The sequence below is a fragment of the Petromyzon marinus genome, chromosome 4 (assembly GCF_048934315.1).
Source record: "Petromyzon marinus isolate PM22_M1 ecotype Great Lakes invasive population chromosome 4, UKy_Petmar_22M1.pri1.0, whole genome shotgun sequence".
Lineage (NCBI taxonomy): Eukaryota > Metazoa > Chordata > Hyperoartia > Petromyzontiformes > Petromyzontidae > Petromyzon > Petromyzon marinus.
Window position 1 is genome coordinate 11,245,963 of NC_133670.1, and position 15,545 is coordinate 11,261,507.

A 15,545-nucleotide genomic window follows, 5' to 3' on the forward strand; every position below is an offset into this window, starting at 1 on the left:
TGGTTAGCACGCTGTGTCTGTGTGTGTCTGTGTGTGTGGAAACCTAACGCATTCTAGTGTAGTGGTTAGCACGCTGCGTATGTGTCTGTCTGTGTGTATGTGTCTGTGTGTGTGTCTGTGTCTGGCAAAACAACTCCCTACCTTCTCGCGGTGCCGGACGGGCAACTCTGTCGTGGACAGTCTGGCCTCACTAAAGGCCACCAGGGGGCCTCACTAAAGGCCACCAGGGGCCACACTAAAGGCCACCAGGGGCCTCACTAAAGGCCATCAGGGGGCCTCACTAAAGGCCACCGGGGGCCGCACTAAAGGCCACCGGGGGCCGCACTAAAGGCTACCGGGGGCCTCACTAAAGGCCACCGGGGGCCTCACTAAAAGCCATCGGGGGCCTCACTAAAGGCCACCGGGGGCCTCACTAAAGGCCACCGGGGGCCGCACTAAAGGCCATCAGGGGCCCCACTAAAGGCCACCAGGGGCCGCACTAAAGGCCACCGGGGGCCACAAGTGGCTTGCGGGCCTGGCAATGAAGAACGCTGGGCTGGTTAGTCACAATTTACCACTTTGTCCATGGACCCGTGTGTAACCTAGCCATCACGTGGAGCCTGGCTATGATCTGTTATAATCTGATGACTATTAAATTTAGCCATGCCCCTGGACCCAATTTACATCCCAATCGGACCTTGTTATGCACCAGTGCCCCTGTGTAGCCCGGCCCTACCTTTGGGACATAAATTGATCCCAGCAATGCCCCCAGACCCCCATGTAACACAGCCATGCCCAATAATAAAATCTCTAAATGACGAAACAATCGATCATAAACCAGTACAAGGCCAGGTAAGCATACGTTTCAAATAACACGAAAGTTCACAATGCAGTTATTCGTTAAGTGTTTGGTGGCTTTTTTGCACGACGGTGGCAATAGTGCTCGTTGTACACACGTCTGTGCAATGTTTAAAACCAGCCATGCCCCCAAATGTCAAGTGAGACCACCCCACCCCCAGCCATGCTTTCAGGGCGGTTCTGCGCGCGTGTTTCCTCTCCTCGCTCCGCCCTGAACACGGCGGGTGCGGGGAAGGAGAGGAGAGAGAATCAGAAAGACAACGGATGGGTGATCTTGGCCTCCATCGCCCGTCTCCCTGCGGTTCCCCATGCCTCCCCAGCCCGCGTCCCCGTGCCTCCGCTCGGGGGCCCCCACCGGGCCGAGGCGGGGACCCTGGCACCCGGCCCCGCGTGTCCCTATCGGGGCTCGCTTGGCCTCTCCTCTTCCTCTGCCGGCTCGGGGTCGTGTACGGGGCTCCGGGGGGGCACCCCGGCTCGGGCTCCGGGGTGTCCGGGCTGTCCTCCTCCGCTGAGCCGCGCACTCAGTCCAGGGCGGTGGAGCTGCTGATCGAGCGGCTGCTGCCGGGCCGGTCGGGCGACTTCTCGGTGTCCGTGGACCCGGCCGTGGCCCGCGCGGCGCCCGGCGGGGCCTTCGAGCTGCAGAGCGGCGCCGACGGCCGCCTCGAGGTGCGCGGCAGCAGCGGCGTGGCGGCCGCCTCGGGCCTCTACTTCTTCCTCAAGCGCCACTGCGGCTGTCAGGTGTCGTGGTCCGGGGCGCAGCTTCGCCTGCCGAGGCCCCTGCCCCGGGTGCCGGCCCTTGTGCGTGTGGAGAGCCCCAACAGGCGAGTGGGGGGAGGGGGAGGAGGAGGGAGGACACGGGGACAGCACAGCCACTGACTGACTGGCAGTGACCCTGCCCATCACTCTAACACTGCCCTTCACTCTGACACTGACCCTGCCCTTCACTCTGACCCTGCCCTTCACTCTGACACTGGCCCTGCCCTTCACTCTGACCCTGGCCCTGCCTTTCACTCTGACCCTGCCCTTCACTCTGACCCTGCCCTTCACTCTGACACTGCCCTTCACTCTGACACTGGCCCTGCCCTTCACTCTGACCCTGCCCTTCACTCTGACACTGACCCTGCCCTTCACTCTGACACTGACCCTGCCCTTCACTCTGACACTGCCCTTCACTCTGACACTGCCCTTCACTCTGACACTGACCCTGCCCTTCACTCTGGCCCTGCCCTTCACTCTGACCCTGCCCTTCACTCTGACACTGCCCTTCACTCTGACACTGACCCTGCCCTTCACTCTGGCCCTGCCCTTCATTCTGTCACTGCCCTTCACTCTGACACTGACCCTGCCCTTCACTCTGACACTGACACTGCCCTTCACTCTGGCCCTGCCCTTCACTCTGACACTGCCCTTCACTCTGACACTGGCCCTGCCCTTCACTCTGACACTGACACTGCCCTTCACTCTGACCCTGCCCTTCACTCTGACCCTGACCCTGTCCTTCACTCTGACACTGGTCCTGCCCTTCACTCTGCCACTGTCCCTGCCCTTCACTCTGACCCTGCCCTTCACTATGACACTGACCCTGCCCTTCACTATGACACTGCCCTTCACTCTGACACTGCCCTTCACTCTGACACTGACCCTGCCCTTCACTCTGACCCTGCCCTTCACTATGACACTGACCCTGGCCTTCACTATGACACTGACACTGCCCTTCACTCTGACACTGACCCTGCCCTTCACTCTGACACTGCCCTTCATCGTGACACATCCCAGGGCCCTGACACTGACCTACCCCTTTCGAATCAAAATCTTTATTTATCCTGGAGGAATCCGATGAGCTATGAAGCTATTTTTCACAGATATCTAGTATATTCGGGTCAGCAAGTTACAGCTTCAAACAATACAAACTATCCAAATAGGAGTGCAAAATAGAGAAAAATGTAACCCTGACACACTGATCCTGAAACACCCGCTTAGAGGACAATATAAGACATGGACCTGCATCTAATGATTACACTGACATTCACGTGAAGAAAGTATATATATTCATACATATGTCCGAAAGTATTGATAAAAAAAGGTTTGCTTGTATTGAACCAATGTTTCTTACATTATGCACTCTCAGAAGCCCTTGTGGTTGATGGGAAGTGTTAAAAAAGACTATTTTACGTGGAGGGACAGATATGTGAAGATGTATTTATTTTGTTATATTCTCCACATCTCCGCTAATGATGTGTTCACGGGAAGAGGCGTGTTTGACCAATCCTAAATCTATCCCTATTCAAAGGAACAATGTTAACAGAATATAGCCCTGCCTCTAACCCCAACACTCAAGTGAACATCTAATCCTTTAAACCTAGCCCACCAGCCTACACGGTTATGTGGTGATGGAGAAACAATGCCACATACTACTGACATTAACCCCAATTAAAACACCAAGAGAACATAGTCCTGCATTTAGCCTGACGCTGACATGACCCGGCCGAGTTCGGGGGCAGGTGGATCTGTTTGCCCCAGTCCTCGGATCTAAGGTAGCATCAAAAAGGACATCATGGACCTCAGAATGAGCCACAGGGCACCTCATCTGACATTTTCCCTGGTCCTCCAAATGTCGTTTTTGCAGCCATAGCAACAGGGCATTGGCTGAACCCTGATGTAAATAAACCTGACCCCTAACCCGGGGCTTGTGCACTTTCAGGTTCCGCTATTACCAGAACGTGTGCACCCCAAGCTACTCGGCTGTGTGGTGGAGCTGGAAGCGCTGGCAGCAGGAGATCGACTGGATGGTCCTGAATGGCATCAACCTCCCACTCGCCCTCACCGGACAGGAGGCCATTTGGCAGAAGGTTCTGCTTGCCAGTGTGGAATTCTACTCTGAGAATAAAGACCTTCGAGCTGCACTTTCAGTTGGATTGAGAAATCATTAATTCATGTGACAATGTATCTATTGTATGTACTGTATATACATAACCTTTGTGCAGATTAGTAAATTGTATCTGCGGTTACGTATTTGCACACTCGCTGACCTTCGTCACACCATTTTCAAAGTGCAGAACCTTCCATTGTTCGAGTGCATTTTCACATGCCCTCGTTTTGGTGCCTTGACATTGATGTTCTTCCTCGACGCTCAAACCACCGCTGTTCCCTCGCGTGTGACTCCAGGTCTACCTGGCGCTGGGGCTAACGCAGGCAGAGATCGATGCATTCACGGTGGGCCCTGCCTTTCTGGCCTGGCAGCGCATGGGCAACTTGCACAGCTGGGCAGGACCACTGCCGCAGAGCTGGCACCAAGGACAGCTTGCACTTCAGGTTGTTGCCTCCGGATGTTTCCCCCGTGCATTTTTACGTAACAGAGGCACACAGACGAAGCTGCAATACTTCCTCCCCAGACTCAAACCAACACGCTGTTCGGTTGCCCACGCTTTGAACATTATCGAATCGCGTTAAGCGTGCTCTTGTGATTTTCAGTGAGGCATTGGGGTGCTGTTGCGATGCGGTGTTTTGCAGATGAAGATTGTGAAACGGATGCGCTCATTTGGGATGATGCCCGTCCTCCCCGCGTTTGCTGGCCATGTTCCTGAGGCCATCACTCGGTGAGCGAACGCGCAGGGTCACAAGACTCGAGTTGTGCCTCGTGATGATGTAGAGATGTGTTGTGAAACAAAATGATTTTCTGGATAATGTGGTCCTTTCGACTTTTGTGATGGTTATTTTTTTATTTTAAAATGTCCTTTTTACGCTATCATATGACTGATTTTTGCAATCATGACAACTCGAGGAATAAACTGAAAATTCTGAATGTTTCAACTAGGTCTATGGAGGTTTTATATGTATTGCTATATAACTGCTGTGGAGCAGCAATTTGCATTGTAATGAACAACTTTCAAGGACGATCACTGTGTGGGAGGAGGCCATCATTCATGATGCCATGTCCTATTTTTCTTGTAGGGTGTTTCCAAAGGCCAACGTGACGCGTCTAGGCACGTGGGGCCACTTTGACTGCAACTGCTCCTGCACGTTCCTGCTGAGCCCAGAGGATCCACTTTTCCGCACCATCAGCAGCGCGTTCCTTTCCAGGATCATCGCGACGCTGGGCACAGACCATGTGTACAGTGCCGATACCTTCAACGAAAACACACCCTCCTCCTCGGAGCCCACCTACCTTGGCAGCCTGAGCGCCTCCATTTACAAGTCCATGACAGCCGGTAGGAGTGAGTGGTTCGCACCTGATGCTTTACCCACCATTAATGCCTTATTGTTTCAAACTCGTAAACATGCACTTATTGTAAGCACAAAGTCACAGAGCCTCTCTGCTCAAACGAGCAGTAACCTTGGTGTCATTTAATGTTTTAATTGGTGGCTCTAAATCAGTTGGGCACAGCGGTGGCTAGATGCCATCTTCCTCCCCTGGTATGCAGGAGGCCGTGGGTTCGATCCCGACTCTGACGCCTGTATATTTGGACCTTGCATGGCCTCCACTTGGTCTCGTGGATTTTTCTCAGAGTCCTCCTGGTTTTTCCCTCCACATTCAGAATAAACATGCATTTAGATTATTTGACTGATATAAAGTTCCGCACGATAAGCCACTTCGTTGAGCTATCATTTGTGGCCAGGTCGCCTCTAAAAAAAGAGCTTTACAGCTTAGTGGGCTTTACTGGTAAAATAAAAAAAAACATTTCGTTTTGTTTTAGTTCAGGTTCCTTTCTCTCCAAAAGTGCAACCATCGTTCACTTCCCACAAGGTGGCACTGTACTCGTTTTATAAACCTCAGAGGACTGTGGTAGTGGGTCAAGACGGTCAACACCTGACCGGGATTAACATATTAAATCTTCTGCGAGCCAGTCATGTAGTCTGCCACTACCATTCCACCAGATTATATTACCGCATAAATATTTAAACCCGAATGTCAGTAAATTGTATCAGTTTTCTCATTAAATATTAAGCCCCGAAACAAATTTCATTGCTACAAGTGTACAGCATTTTTATTTATCATTTGAACCTTATGGCAGGACCCCGGGGTCCCGAATAAACAGAAGTCAAAATCGTAATTAATTATTTATTGGCAACTCCGTCCCACCACGCACATAAACACCGCGACCTACCTGGCGTGGATCATTCTGTTGTCATATCGTCCAAGCGCAGTGAGGACGAATGCCCACAAGAAACAAAACTTTGATTAGCGCATCGTGTAGAGCTCGTCGAGAGAAATAGATTGCCGTATTGTTTGCCTTCAACAGACATAAAATGACGTCGCAACGCAGTTTATGCGAGAGCCGGGGGCGTACGTGACCCCGGGGTCCCGCCATAAGGTTAATTTGTATTTCTCTTTTCGCCAAAATCAGTGGACAGCAAAGCAGTGTGGCTGATGCAAGGCTGGCTGTTCTACCACAACCAAGACTTCTGGCAGCCACCCCAAGTTCAGGCTCTGCTTAAGGGCGTCCCTCAAGGCAGTATGTTGGTACTCGACCTTTTCGCGGAAACTTTCCCTGTCTACAAAATGACAAAATCCTTCTATGGCCAGCCGTTCATCTGGTGCATGCTGCACAACTTCGGGGGCAACCACGGTCTATTTGGCAAAGTGGAGAGCGTGAACACGGGACCGGCGGCCGCACGCGCTTTCGAGGGATCCACAATGGTGGGCACCGGACTCGCTCCTGAGGGCATCGAGCAGAACGACGTGGTGTACGAGTTGATGAATGAGAAGGGGTGGAGCGATGAGCCGGTGGACCTCGCGACTTGGGCTGGCGATTACGGCACGCGCAGGTACGGAGTGGCAAACGCGGACGCCGTCGCGGCGTGGAGGCTGCTCTTCCGGAGTGTTTATAACTGCACCACCGATGTTGTGGACCACAACCGGAGCCCGCTCGTGTGGCGACCGTCGCTCAAGCTGAGCACGGCGACGTGGTACAATGCCAGCGACCTCACCCTGGCGTGGGAGCTGCTGCTGAATGCCTCTGAGCAGTTCGACTCGAGTCAGACCTTTCTCTACGACTTGACGGACGTGAGTCGGCAAGCGATGCAGCTGCTGGTGTCTCACTTTTACGAGAGGGTGCGCGCTGCGTTTGCCGCACGTTCTCTCCGCGAGCTGCTTGAGGCGAGTGGCGTCATTGTCGAGGATCTCTTCCCTGACCTGGATGCCCTCCTGGCGAGCGACGGTCACTTCCTGCTGGGTCGCTGGCTGCGCGATGCGGCTGCCATGGCCACGTCGCCCTCAGAGGCCGCCATGTACGACTTCAACGCCCGCAATCAGATCACGCTGTGGGGACCCAAAGGCAACATCCTTGACTATGGCAACAAGCAGTGGGCGGGACTAGTGCAGGACTACTATGCCCCACGCTGGAAGCGCTTTGTCGACATGCTCGTGGAGAGCGTCAGCAGTGGACTGCCCTTCCGCCAGGATGAGTTTAATGCCCAGGCTTTCCTACTGGAGAGCGCCTTTGTGTCCAATGGGAAGAAATACCCCACAGAACCCGTGGGAGACACCTTGAGCATTGCCAGAAAGCTATTTGAGAAGTACAAGAGTTACCTGCATGGCATAGCGTGATGTCTTCTATTTGTATGATAAGTCACTTTGCACTATCTTCATATTGATTGCTTATCATTTCCTGGCATAACCTGTGTGTCATGCACATAATGTGCAGTGGATGTATAGACCCCGAGGGACACTATATGGTTGATGGTTATATTTACACGGTTAATAATGTGGTCTTCAGTGATTTAAACAAAAAAAAACATTCTTACAGATACTGCTTGCACACATGGGTGAACTGCCTTGGGTGTGTACCAGTTGGTACGTGCAAAATTTACCCAATTTCTAAAATAGAGGAAGAAGATGTATAATTGTTTTTTTTATAAATGTTTGAACAGAATATACATATTTTTGAAATAAAGACATGTGTCACTGTTATTTTTCATGGAAAAAACGCGGGCAATGGGAAATGCCTGTTTTATTTCAACAAATTAAACAATAAACATGCACACACACAGATATTCATAAAGATAACATAATGCTTTAAACAAGATCGTTCATCTTGGACATTTGTTTCGGTTTGAAGTAGTTTTTCATCTGAAAAAAAAAACAATTGAAAATGACGTTAAATTAAATGATCACAGGTAGAACAGCAATAGTATGTATGTTGAACTTCTTTCGCACCATACGTCGCCAACCGTGCTAATCGGAGGTGCGGAGACATTGAGGATGCTGGTTTAATAGTTAGCACATCGGGCTTGCAATCCAGAGGTCACGGTTCAATTTCCTTGCACGGCAGTTGAACCAATCTCCACTGCCTCTGTCCATCCATCAGAATAAATGGCTACACAGTTGATCGGCAGGTCGTGTGTCGCGGGATAAAGTGGGTGACTGACCTCTTCCAAGACATCCGGCGAGTGTGGAAGAGTAGGCTAAATACCCCCTGGACAGGTTTTCCATAGCTCCCTCTAGTGGAGCCCTTTCAACGCCAGTGGTGTGAGCAAGTAATTGCAGAACTGCGCCGTTATATATATTGTTGGCCACAGGTGACTCATTCAAAACCAATCATTCTTTGCCGCTTCCCTTTCTCAATGGAAACCTTGGTCCCATCAAATAGACCCAAGGCTTGCCCTGGGTGCCTGGTGCTCACCATATAAGACGACTGCGGGGGGAAGGTGAGGGGTGGGCGTCGAGGCTGCCAGGCAGATGGGAACACCGGTGTGCCACCTGTCTCACCGTCCTTGGCTTGGCCATAAAGAAATGCTTGCATTGTCCGTAGAAACTGCACAGGCATAAAAGACAAAGACAGTTTTAGCCTTATAAAGACCTGAGTTCAAATGCTGTTGGTAACCTACCAAGGCCAGCACTGCACAGGATGAGGTGATATGGTCAGCACTAGCATGGCTGCCTATATCTTCACATTATTGATGCTTTTATATTCCACCATGTATTTATTTAATACTGGAAACCTAGAAGTCCAGGACAGTTTCATGCACAGCTTACCATTTGTTTATTTTCCTTGATTCCAATTTTATCTCAGTCACCAGGATCTTAACTCAGTCTGCTTTAGCAGTATAACATTGCTGCCACAATAGATTTACACACATGAACACACCTATTAGTATGTATCAAAGGAGAAAAATCCTGCTTTTGAGCACGTATTATTGAGAGCATCACAGTCCATGAGGAAATGATGAGACCAGTATAAAACATGAAATCCTGTTGACATCTTAATTTTCCATAAAATATCCGAAGAATGGGTGTTGAGAATAGGTTTTCCCATTTTATCTGGCAACAAAACAGGTGTTAAGTTGTTAAAACACCAAACTGAAACCTTTCACAAGGAATCATGTCTACATTAACCACAATACTTGTGGTCAAAAAGGATACTCTGATAATATATGCATTGTCTTTGAAACTGATTGGTCCAAACCAGAGACAGCTTTCTTTTGAGCCTCGTCTCAAATGGTGTTAGACCAGAGGACGCCAAAAGGCGTAAACGTTAATGGTCCTCCTGAAACAACCGTTACCACACCTCAAAGAAGCATCTGGAATCTGGCAGCATGGATATGGTGCAAGGAGGGTCAGTCGATGCAGATTTTCCACAATGGGTGCTACAAATATAATTCACACTGATTATGTTATCCCTAACTAATATTCACATTTTAGACCGGAGCACTAACCAGCTGAGGGTTCAGCCACACTGACTCCATTCAGCCACCCCGGATTAAGTCAAAATCGCCCTTAAATTTTAGTCGACACATCTCGTGGTTCACCTTTACAGGTTTACCAATCTCAATAGAGTTACATTAAATTACAATAACACACTACATACTTATTTTGATTGTTAAAATGTTGAAATCTGGAATGGAGTTTAAAATATTCCGCCTGTGTCCCACAAAGTCGTAACGATTATGATAACCCCACCAAAGATTATGGGTCAAGTCAGCCACTATCCAAAATTGTGTTCTTCACCGTAAATTATGTGCGTCAAGCGCTCCAAACAATGGCTGTACACCTGACCAGGTAGAAGCTGTGACAAAACACATCAACGCTTGCATGCAACCAATGACTGGTGATACATACTTTAAAATAGTGTTGTTAAGCGATCCATACCATCTCCCTCGCCATGGGGTCCTCCAGGGACTTCCAGTTGACAGACGCTCCGCACGCACACGAGCCGAGCGCCACCAGCAGCAGAAGCACCCGTGTGCTCTTCATCCTGGGGAAGCCTTGCGTGTGGACGAGCAGAGCGGCCACCGACCGAGGGATGGGACGAGGGCTGGGAGGGGGACTTCCCTGCTCGCTGAGCCGACGTTCTTTATATAAGGGAGAATAGGCGCATGCGTGACCAACCCCATTGTGCCCAGCCCGGCTGCAGGTGCCCCTGCACTCAAGAGGCTACGGAGGAAATTTATTTATTATTGATATTTCTGCTACTATTTTATCTGTCCTTTATTGATGTCCCCAGGCTTTTATTGTTACCGTCTTGTGTCTTGTGAGTAGACTCGCAAGCCTGGCTGTTTGTGCTTCTGCCCTCAAGGAGCTCTGGACGGGAATTTATTTTTTTATTGCTGCTTCTACTACTCTTTTATCTGTCCAATATTAATGTCACCAGGCTTTTATTGTCACCCTTTCATGTCCTTGGGTGACTCACAAACTCACATGGTGTTGTATATAGGTTTTAGGTTTTCAGGGTACATTGGATAGAGTTGCCTGGCTAACATTTATGCTCTCAAACCACTAAAAGTTACACTAATTCAGATATATACTCTAACATCCAGCTATGCCGGCAGTACCACATGCCTGTAATCGACCACTGTGGAGGCGGGGGTTGGTGGATCACGCAAACGTTCCCGTGGACGTTGAGGTGTCATACCCTAGCTTGCCAGGAGAAGGCGATACAGCAAAAATGTGGACTCCACCTGTTCAATCTTCATGGGATAGAGTGTTGCCCCCTCACACATATGTATTTTCTCGAGCCAATTCATTTGGCTTGGTACCAGGCAGCAACTCGCCAAGGTTCAGTGTCGGATTACCACCCTGGCAGGCACAGACATTCCACTGTCTGCTGATGTCAATTGCCTGGGAGTTAACTTTGATCCTGCACTGACATTCTCTACACACAACGTCTTGCGAGAAGGTGCTATTACTAAGGACAGCAGCTGCGTACAATGCGCCGTTCATTGACTTGATGCAGCTAAGACACTAGTCCACGCATTCATCACCAGTCATGGGAACGAATTCTGATAGTGTCTTCATCTGCGCCAGTGCCGTCGATCTACGTTCACTCCAGTCTGTCTTGAACTCAGCCGCATGATGACCTGCACTGGCTGCCAATTAAACAAAGGATTGCTTCCAAGATGTGCACATTCGTATACCGCTGTGTACACCAATCCACTCCCCATTGTCTGATGAACATGTGTGTGCCGGTTCACTACATTGTCAATAATCGCCATCTTCGTTCGGCAGCTTATGGTGACCCCGATCATGCAGGACGCCGTGGTGATGAGATGTTAATTACCTCGCCTGGTATACAGGAGGTCGTGGGTTTGATCCCGACCCTGACGATGCCTGAATATTTGGAGTTTGCACTTTCTCCCCGTGGTCACGAGGATTTTTTCTCTGGGTCCTCCGGATTTTCCCTCCACATTTTGAATCAACGTGCATTGTCAAGTATTTGGCTGCTACACATTTCCACGTGATAAGCCACTTCGTTGAGCTATCATTTGCGGCCAGGTCGCTTCTGAAAAGGAGCAATGTGTCTCAGTGGGCCTTACCTGGCAAAATGAAAATAGTTTTAATTCCACGCACTTGTACCTTGCAGCTTCGTGCGCAGCGGTCCATCGGCCTGGAACTCACTGCCACTGCGCGATGTTTGAGACTGTTTACAGACATTTAACCAGTTCAGTAGAAAATGCAAGACAGGGATGTTTAATAGAGCTTACACTCGTGGTAAGCTGGGTTGTAAGCGTTGCGCGTTTATAAATTTATTTAATTACGCCTTCCACATGTCAACACTCAACAATATCAGCGGACCTCTACAATACGTGTATTCAGAAATTAAATACAACTGACTTAAAATAATTATACCTATTAGCCTCTTATCACACGTAGATAAATAATTGTTTGTGGAGATCGCTAGAAACAGAGTAATTAAAAATGTATAAACCATCCACACCGCATGAGCAAGATGCATTAAGGAAATGTTTCTCTAGCAACGAACAAACACCATCAAAGGCATCAATCATATTCTGGGAAAGGCTAATGAATATCAAATGCTGTTATTGCCTAACCTCTGTAAATTATTCTTTACAAAGGCATTTAATCAGTGGAAACTGATTCAGTCATTTCTCATAAATACAGGCCTGAATAAAACTGTTTTTAAACATAAATAAAGGCATACATTTACTTTAAATAGAGAAAATATTATCCATCTCAGATGTGATGATTAGTCGTGATAGCAAACAATGGAATTGAAATACACAACATAAGAAAGAAGGCTGAAAACTGGGGCTGAATATAAATAGGAATAATATCTTATCATTAACACATTTTTTAAACAATCGAAAATATCTGTTCAAGAGAAACACGGAAACATGTAAAATTATGTAACCTTAAGACAGTTATTAATGGAGGTCAGGATTCAAAATCATGGGAAATTGAGGCATACAGGAGCAGATAAGAACGATTTTTTAAAACTTTACTTTTAAACAAAAATTGAACTTTTTTCACACCGTGCATAGCCAACTATGCTATTTGAAGGTGCGGGGGAAGGACAACAAACTAATCGCTTTACATTATATTACCTATGGCACATGTAATAATCAATATGGACATTGGCAAAGAAAATAGAACATAAGTTAGAGACATCATGTTGACTGCTTGGGAAGGACACATCACGAGAAGGGATAGTGGTCGATTTGTTGAGACGAACGTGGAGTGGCAGAAAACACGTCTGCGAGGGCATCCCCCGTTGAGATGAAGTAATTACATCCGCTCATTTCGCAGGTGTTTGACGGATTGATGCATCGCAAGACCATGATAAATAGTGATGATTTGGAGAGGCCTTCATCCAGCAGTGGATTCATGATGACTGATAATCCCGAGCCTCTCCTCGAAGCTGCAATTAATTTGATGTCCTTATTTAACCAAATTGCTTTAGATTGTCAATTGTGCGTTTGAGAATGTGACAATGTTCTTGTGCATACACATTCATATTCAGCCCAAATGTTATTACAATTCCGTCCTCGTCTTATAAATTGCTTGCATATGAGACAAGAGAAGTCCGCAAGGCTAATGAACGCGCAGAGTGCACGTGGGCAGCAGTGAGATGCACCCAGTGTTTCTCACCAGCTCCTGAGTGCGTTTAGGTGTTTTGTAGAACACAACGATTTGTAGTTCTGGGCAGTTGCTGTTGTTTCATATTCGGGACCGTAGGTTCGTGAGTGTGGAGCCGCTTCAAATAAAGTCCTTGAACTTCCTAAAGCAGGACGCACACGCGCGCTGTTTGTGCGGCACTGACGTCAAGAGCTGCAAGTGTGACACAGCTGCTCATTATCCGCAGCCTACGCAGCTTCAAGTCACCTCCGCGTGTCACTCAGTTGTGGTGTTCAATCCAAGCATTCGTGTAAGAGGTATTTGTCATTGGCTTATTTTCCCGGTGACGACTGAAGCAGCAATTAAAACAATCTAAATTAGTTGTTGTTTATACTTCCCAAGCAGGTCCCTCCATTAAAAGTAGTGTTGAGACTCAGTGAGGCTTTCCTGAATAAACATTGTTTTTAAGATTGCGGTCAAGACTCAGGCGACCAAGGGAATGACCAAAGATCAGATGGTCGATTGCTGTTCGGACAGGTCATGGAAATCGCGTGTCTACTGTGCAGCAGCTACGGCATCTGGAAGGGGGACTATAACATCTCACCTGGTATACAGGAGCTTCTTGGATTCCATCCCGACCCTGATGCAGAACTGCATATGTGGAGTTTGCGTGTTCTTGTCGTGGTCGCATGGATATTTCTCCGGGTTTTTCCCTCCACATTTACAAACATGCGTTTTCGAGTGTTTGGCTGCTATACATTTCCACATGATAAGCCACTTCATTGAACTATCATTTGTGACCAGGTCGCTTCTGAAAAAGAGCTATGTAGCTCAGTGGGCCTTACCTGGTTAAAAAAAAAAGTTTAGAATAAAGCGTAAAAGTCAGTCTCCCCACTTAAATAAGTATGGTGGAGCCCGCGGTGAAAATGCCATGTTCCAATGGTGGGAGCCACTCTCTACAATAGTGCAACCGATGCGGCCAACTGTACACAACACGCATTATACATTTGCACAACATTTACATAAGCGACAGACCAAATTGCACAAATGGATGATTCATATTTTGAAGGTGTAACAAGAGCGGTGTAATGAGTGCTATTGTAAGAGACCAAAAAATAACTAGGCACTCGCAAATTGACATTTTGGTAAGTGCGTGGAGCAATTTAATATAATAAAGATATAACGCTATGCTACAATAGTAGTAAATGGCCACAACCTGTTTCGCGCAGTGCTGCAAAGCTCCATAATGCCCTGCCTGCATTAAATGCACCTTCGTCTACGTTGTTAGCGTAACTGCTTACAAGAAAATTTGATGTAATGGTGTGCAATTATTTACAATGAATAGCAATTTAGTCCTTCGCAGGGAGACGGAGGCCTGTAATGAAAGGCAATTATAGAGGTGGGCTGAAGAGGGTCAGAGACATTGCCACAGAGGGACTGGACGACGCAACAAAATGTCAAAAGCAACAATTGAAAGAACATGTGCAACTCAACTTAAACTCTGCCCTTCAGAGTAGCCGACTCTGATAATTTCAAAAAGTTAAAATGTTTCCTTGTCCACATGGGCATTGAGGTGGCATTCATCTCTCGATGTCCCTCCGCCAGTGGTGGAAACCCCACCACTCCGATAGCAGAAGCCAGTCTATTAATCGACTAGCACAGCGGTAATCGTTTAAATAATCCCAGAGGAATGTTGTGCTTGTTTGACCACCAACTGAAATATAAGCTTTAAACCTTGCAATATTGAGTTGAAGGTGCTAACCATAGTGCTCAGCAGCCTGATAAAGTCCTCCACGCTGTGCTGGAATTAGTGCACCGCTAAGTTTGCGATACCTACCATCTTCAGCCCATGTTCATCAGTGCCAAGGTGATATGTATTGATATCCAGGGCTTCCCCTACATTGATTCAACCGAAGATGGGTGGCTGGTGTCAGATGTCAGCATCAGGAAGCACGATGTGGAAAGTAAAAGTACCACCCCGCCAAATTCCGTACTAAACCGAAGACTTCTCACGTCAAACATCCCATGATTTCCATTGACATGTTCTTCTGAAACCTCTCCGTGAAATTAGAGACATGGACGGGGAGCACTTAATTGCGGGCACATGTGTTGTATAAACAATTACTTGCACTAATCACACTTGAGTCACACGAAACCAAAAACTCGGATGTTTTGAAAATCCAAAGCAACTGCTAATAATTTGGAATACGTAAATGTTACGTATAATCTACTGACAACCACAGTATAATAATGTATAGTTTAATGTAGCGTCCATGCACATTGCATCTCAGAATTGCAGAGGAACCACTGACAAAATGGAAGGCAGCCAGGAGGTGAGCTGGCACCAAAAATACCCCAAGCTCTGCAGTCCCCTATTTATTATGGGGTTTCAGACAACGGGCGTTTTATGCATGTC

The 15,545-nt window shown here is 48.0% G+C and overlaps 1 protein-coding gene and 1 long non-coding RNA gene across 2 annotated transcripts; one reads left to right on the top strand and one right to left on the bottom strand.

Annotated features, from left to right (window-relative positions):
* Nucleotides 1–889: 889 nt before the first annotated feature.
* On the top strand, nucleotides 890–7,730 carry NAGLU (N-acetyl-alpha-glucosaminidase). Its single transcript, XM_032946266.2, has 6 exons — nucleotides 890–1,658; nucleotides 3,539–3,686; nucleotides 4,003–4,149; nucleotides 4,348–4,433; nucleotides 4,789–5,045; nucleotides 6,183–7,730. The coding sequence occupies exons 1-6, from the start codon at nucleotides 1,102–1,104 to the stop codon at nucleotides 7,382–7,384; spliced, it is 2,397 nt and encodes a 798-aa protein (XP_032802157.2). The 5' UTR covers nucleotides 890–1,101; the 3' UTR covers nucleotides 7,385–7,730.
* Nucleotides 7,731–7,770: 40 nt separating this feature from the next.
* On the bottom strand, nucleotides 7,771–10,119 carry LOC142907114 (uncharacterized). The gene is made up of 3 exons (XR_012930802.1): nucleotides 9,926–10,119; nucleotides 8,460–8,591; nucleotides 7,771–7,906 (listed from the first exon to the last, which is right to left on the bottom strand). It is a non-coding gene; the product is annotated as an uncharacterized LOC142907114 (long non-coding RNA).
* Nucleotides 10,120–15,545: the final 5,426 nt, after the last annotated feature.

Bases quoted from the DNA above. Each gene is read 5' to 3' on its own strand.
- NAGLU (XM_032946266.2), top strand. From the start codon at position 1,102: ATGGGTGATCTTGGCCTCCATCGCCCGTCTCCCTGCGGTTCCCCATGC. The intron at 1,659-3,538 runs GCGAGTGGGGGG...GTGCACTTTCAG, and splicing joins CGTGTGGAGAGCCCCAACAG to GTTCCGCTATTACCAGAACG. The intron at 3,687-4,002 runs GTTCTGCTTGCC...GTGTGACTCCAG, and splicing joins AGGAGGCCATTTGGCAGAAG to GTCTACCTGGCGCTGGGGCT.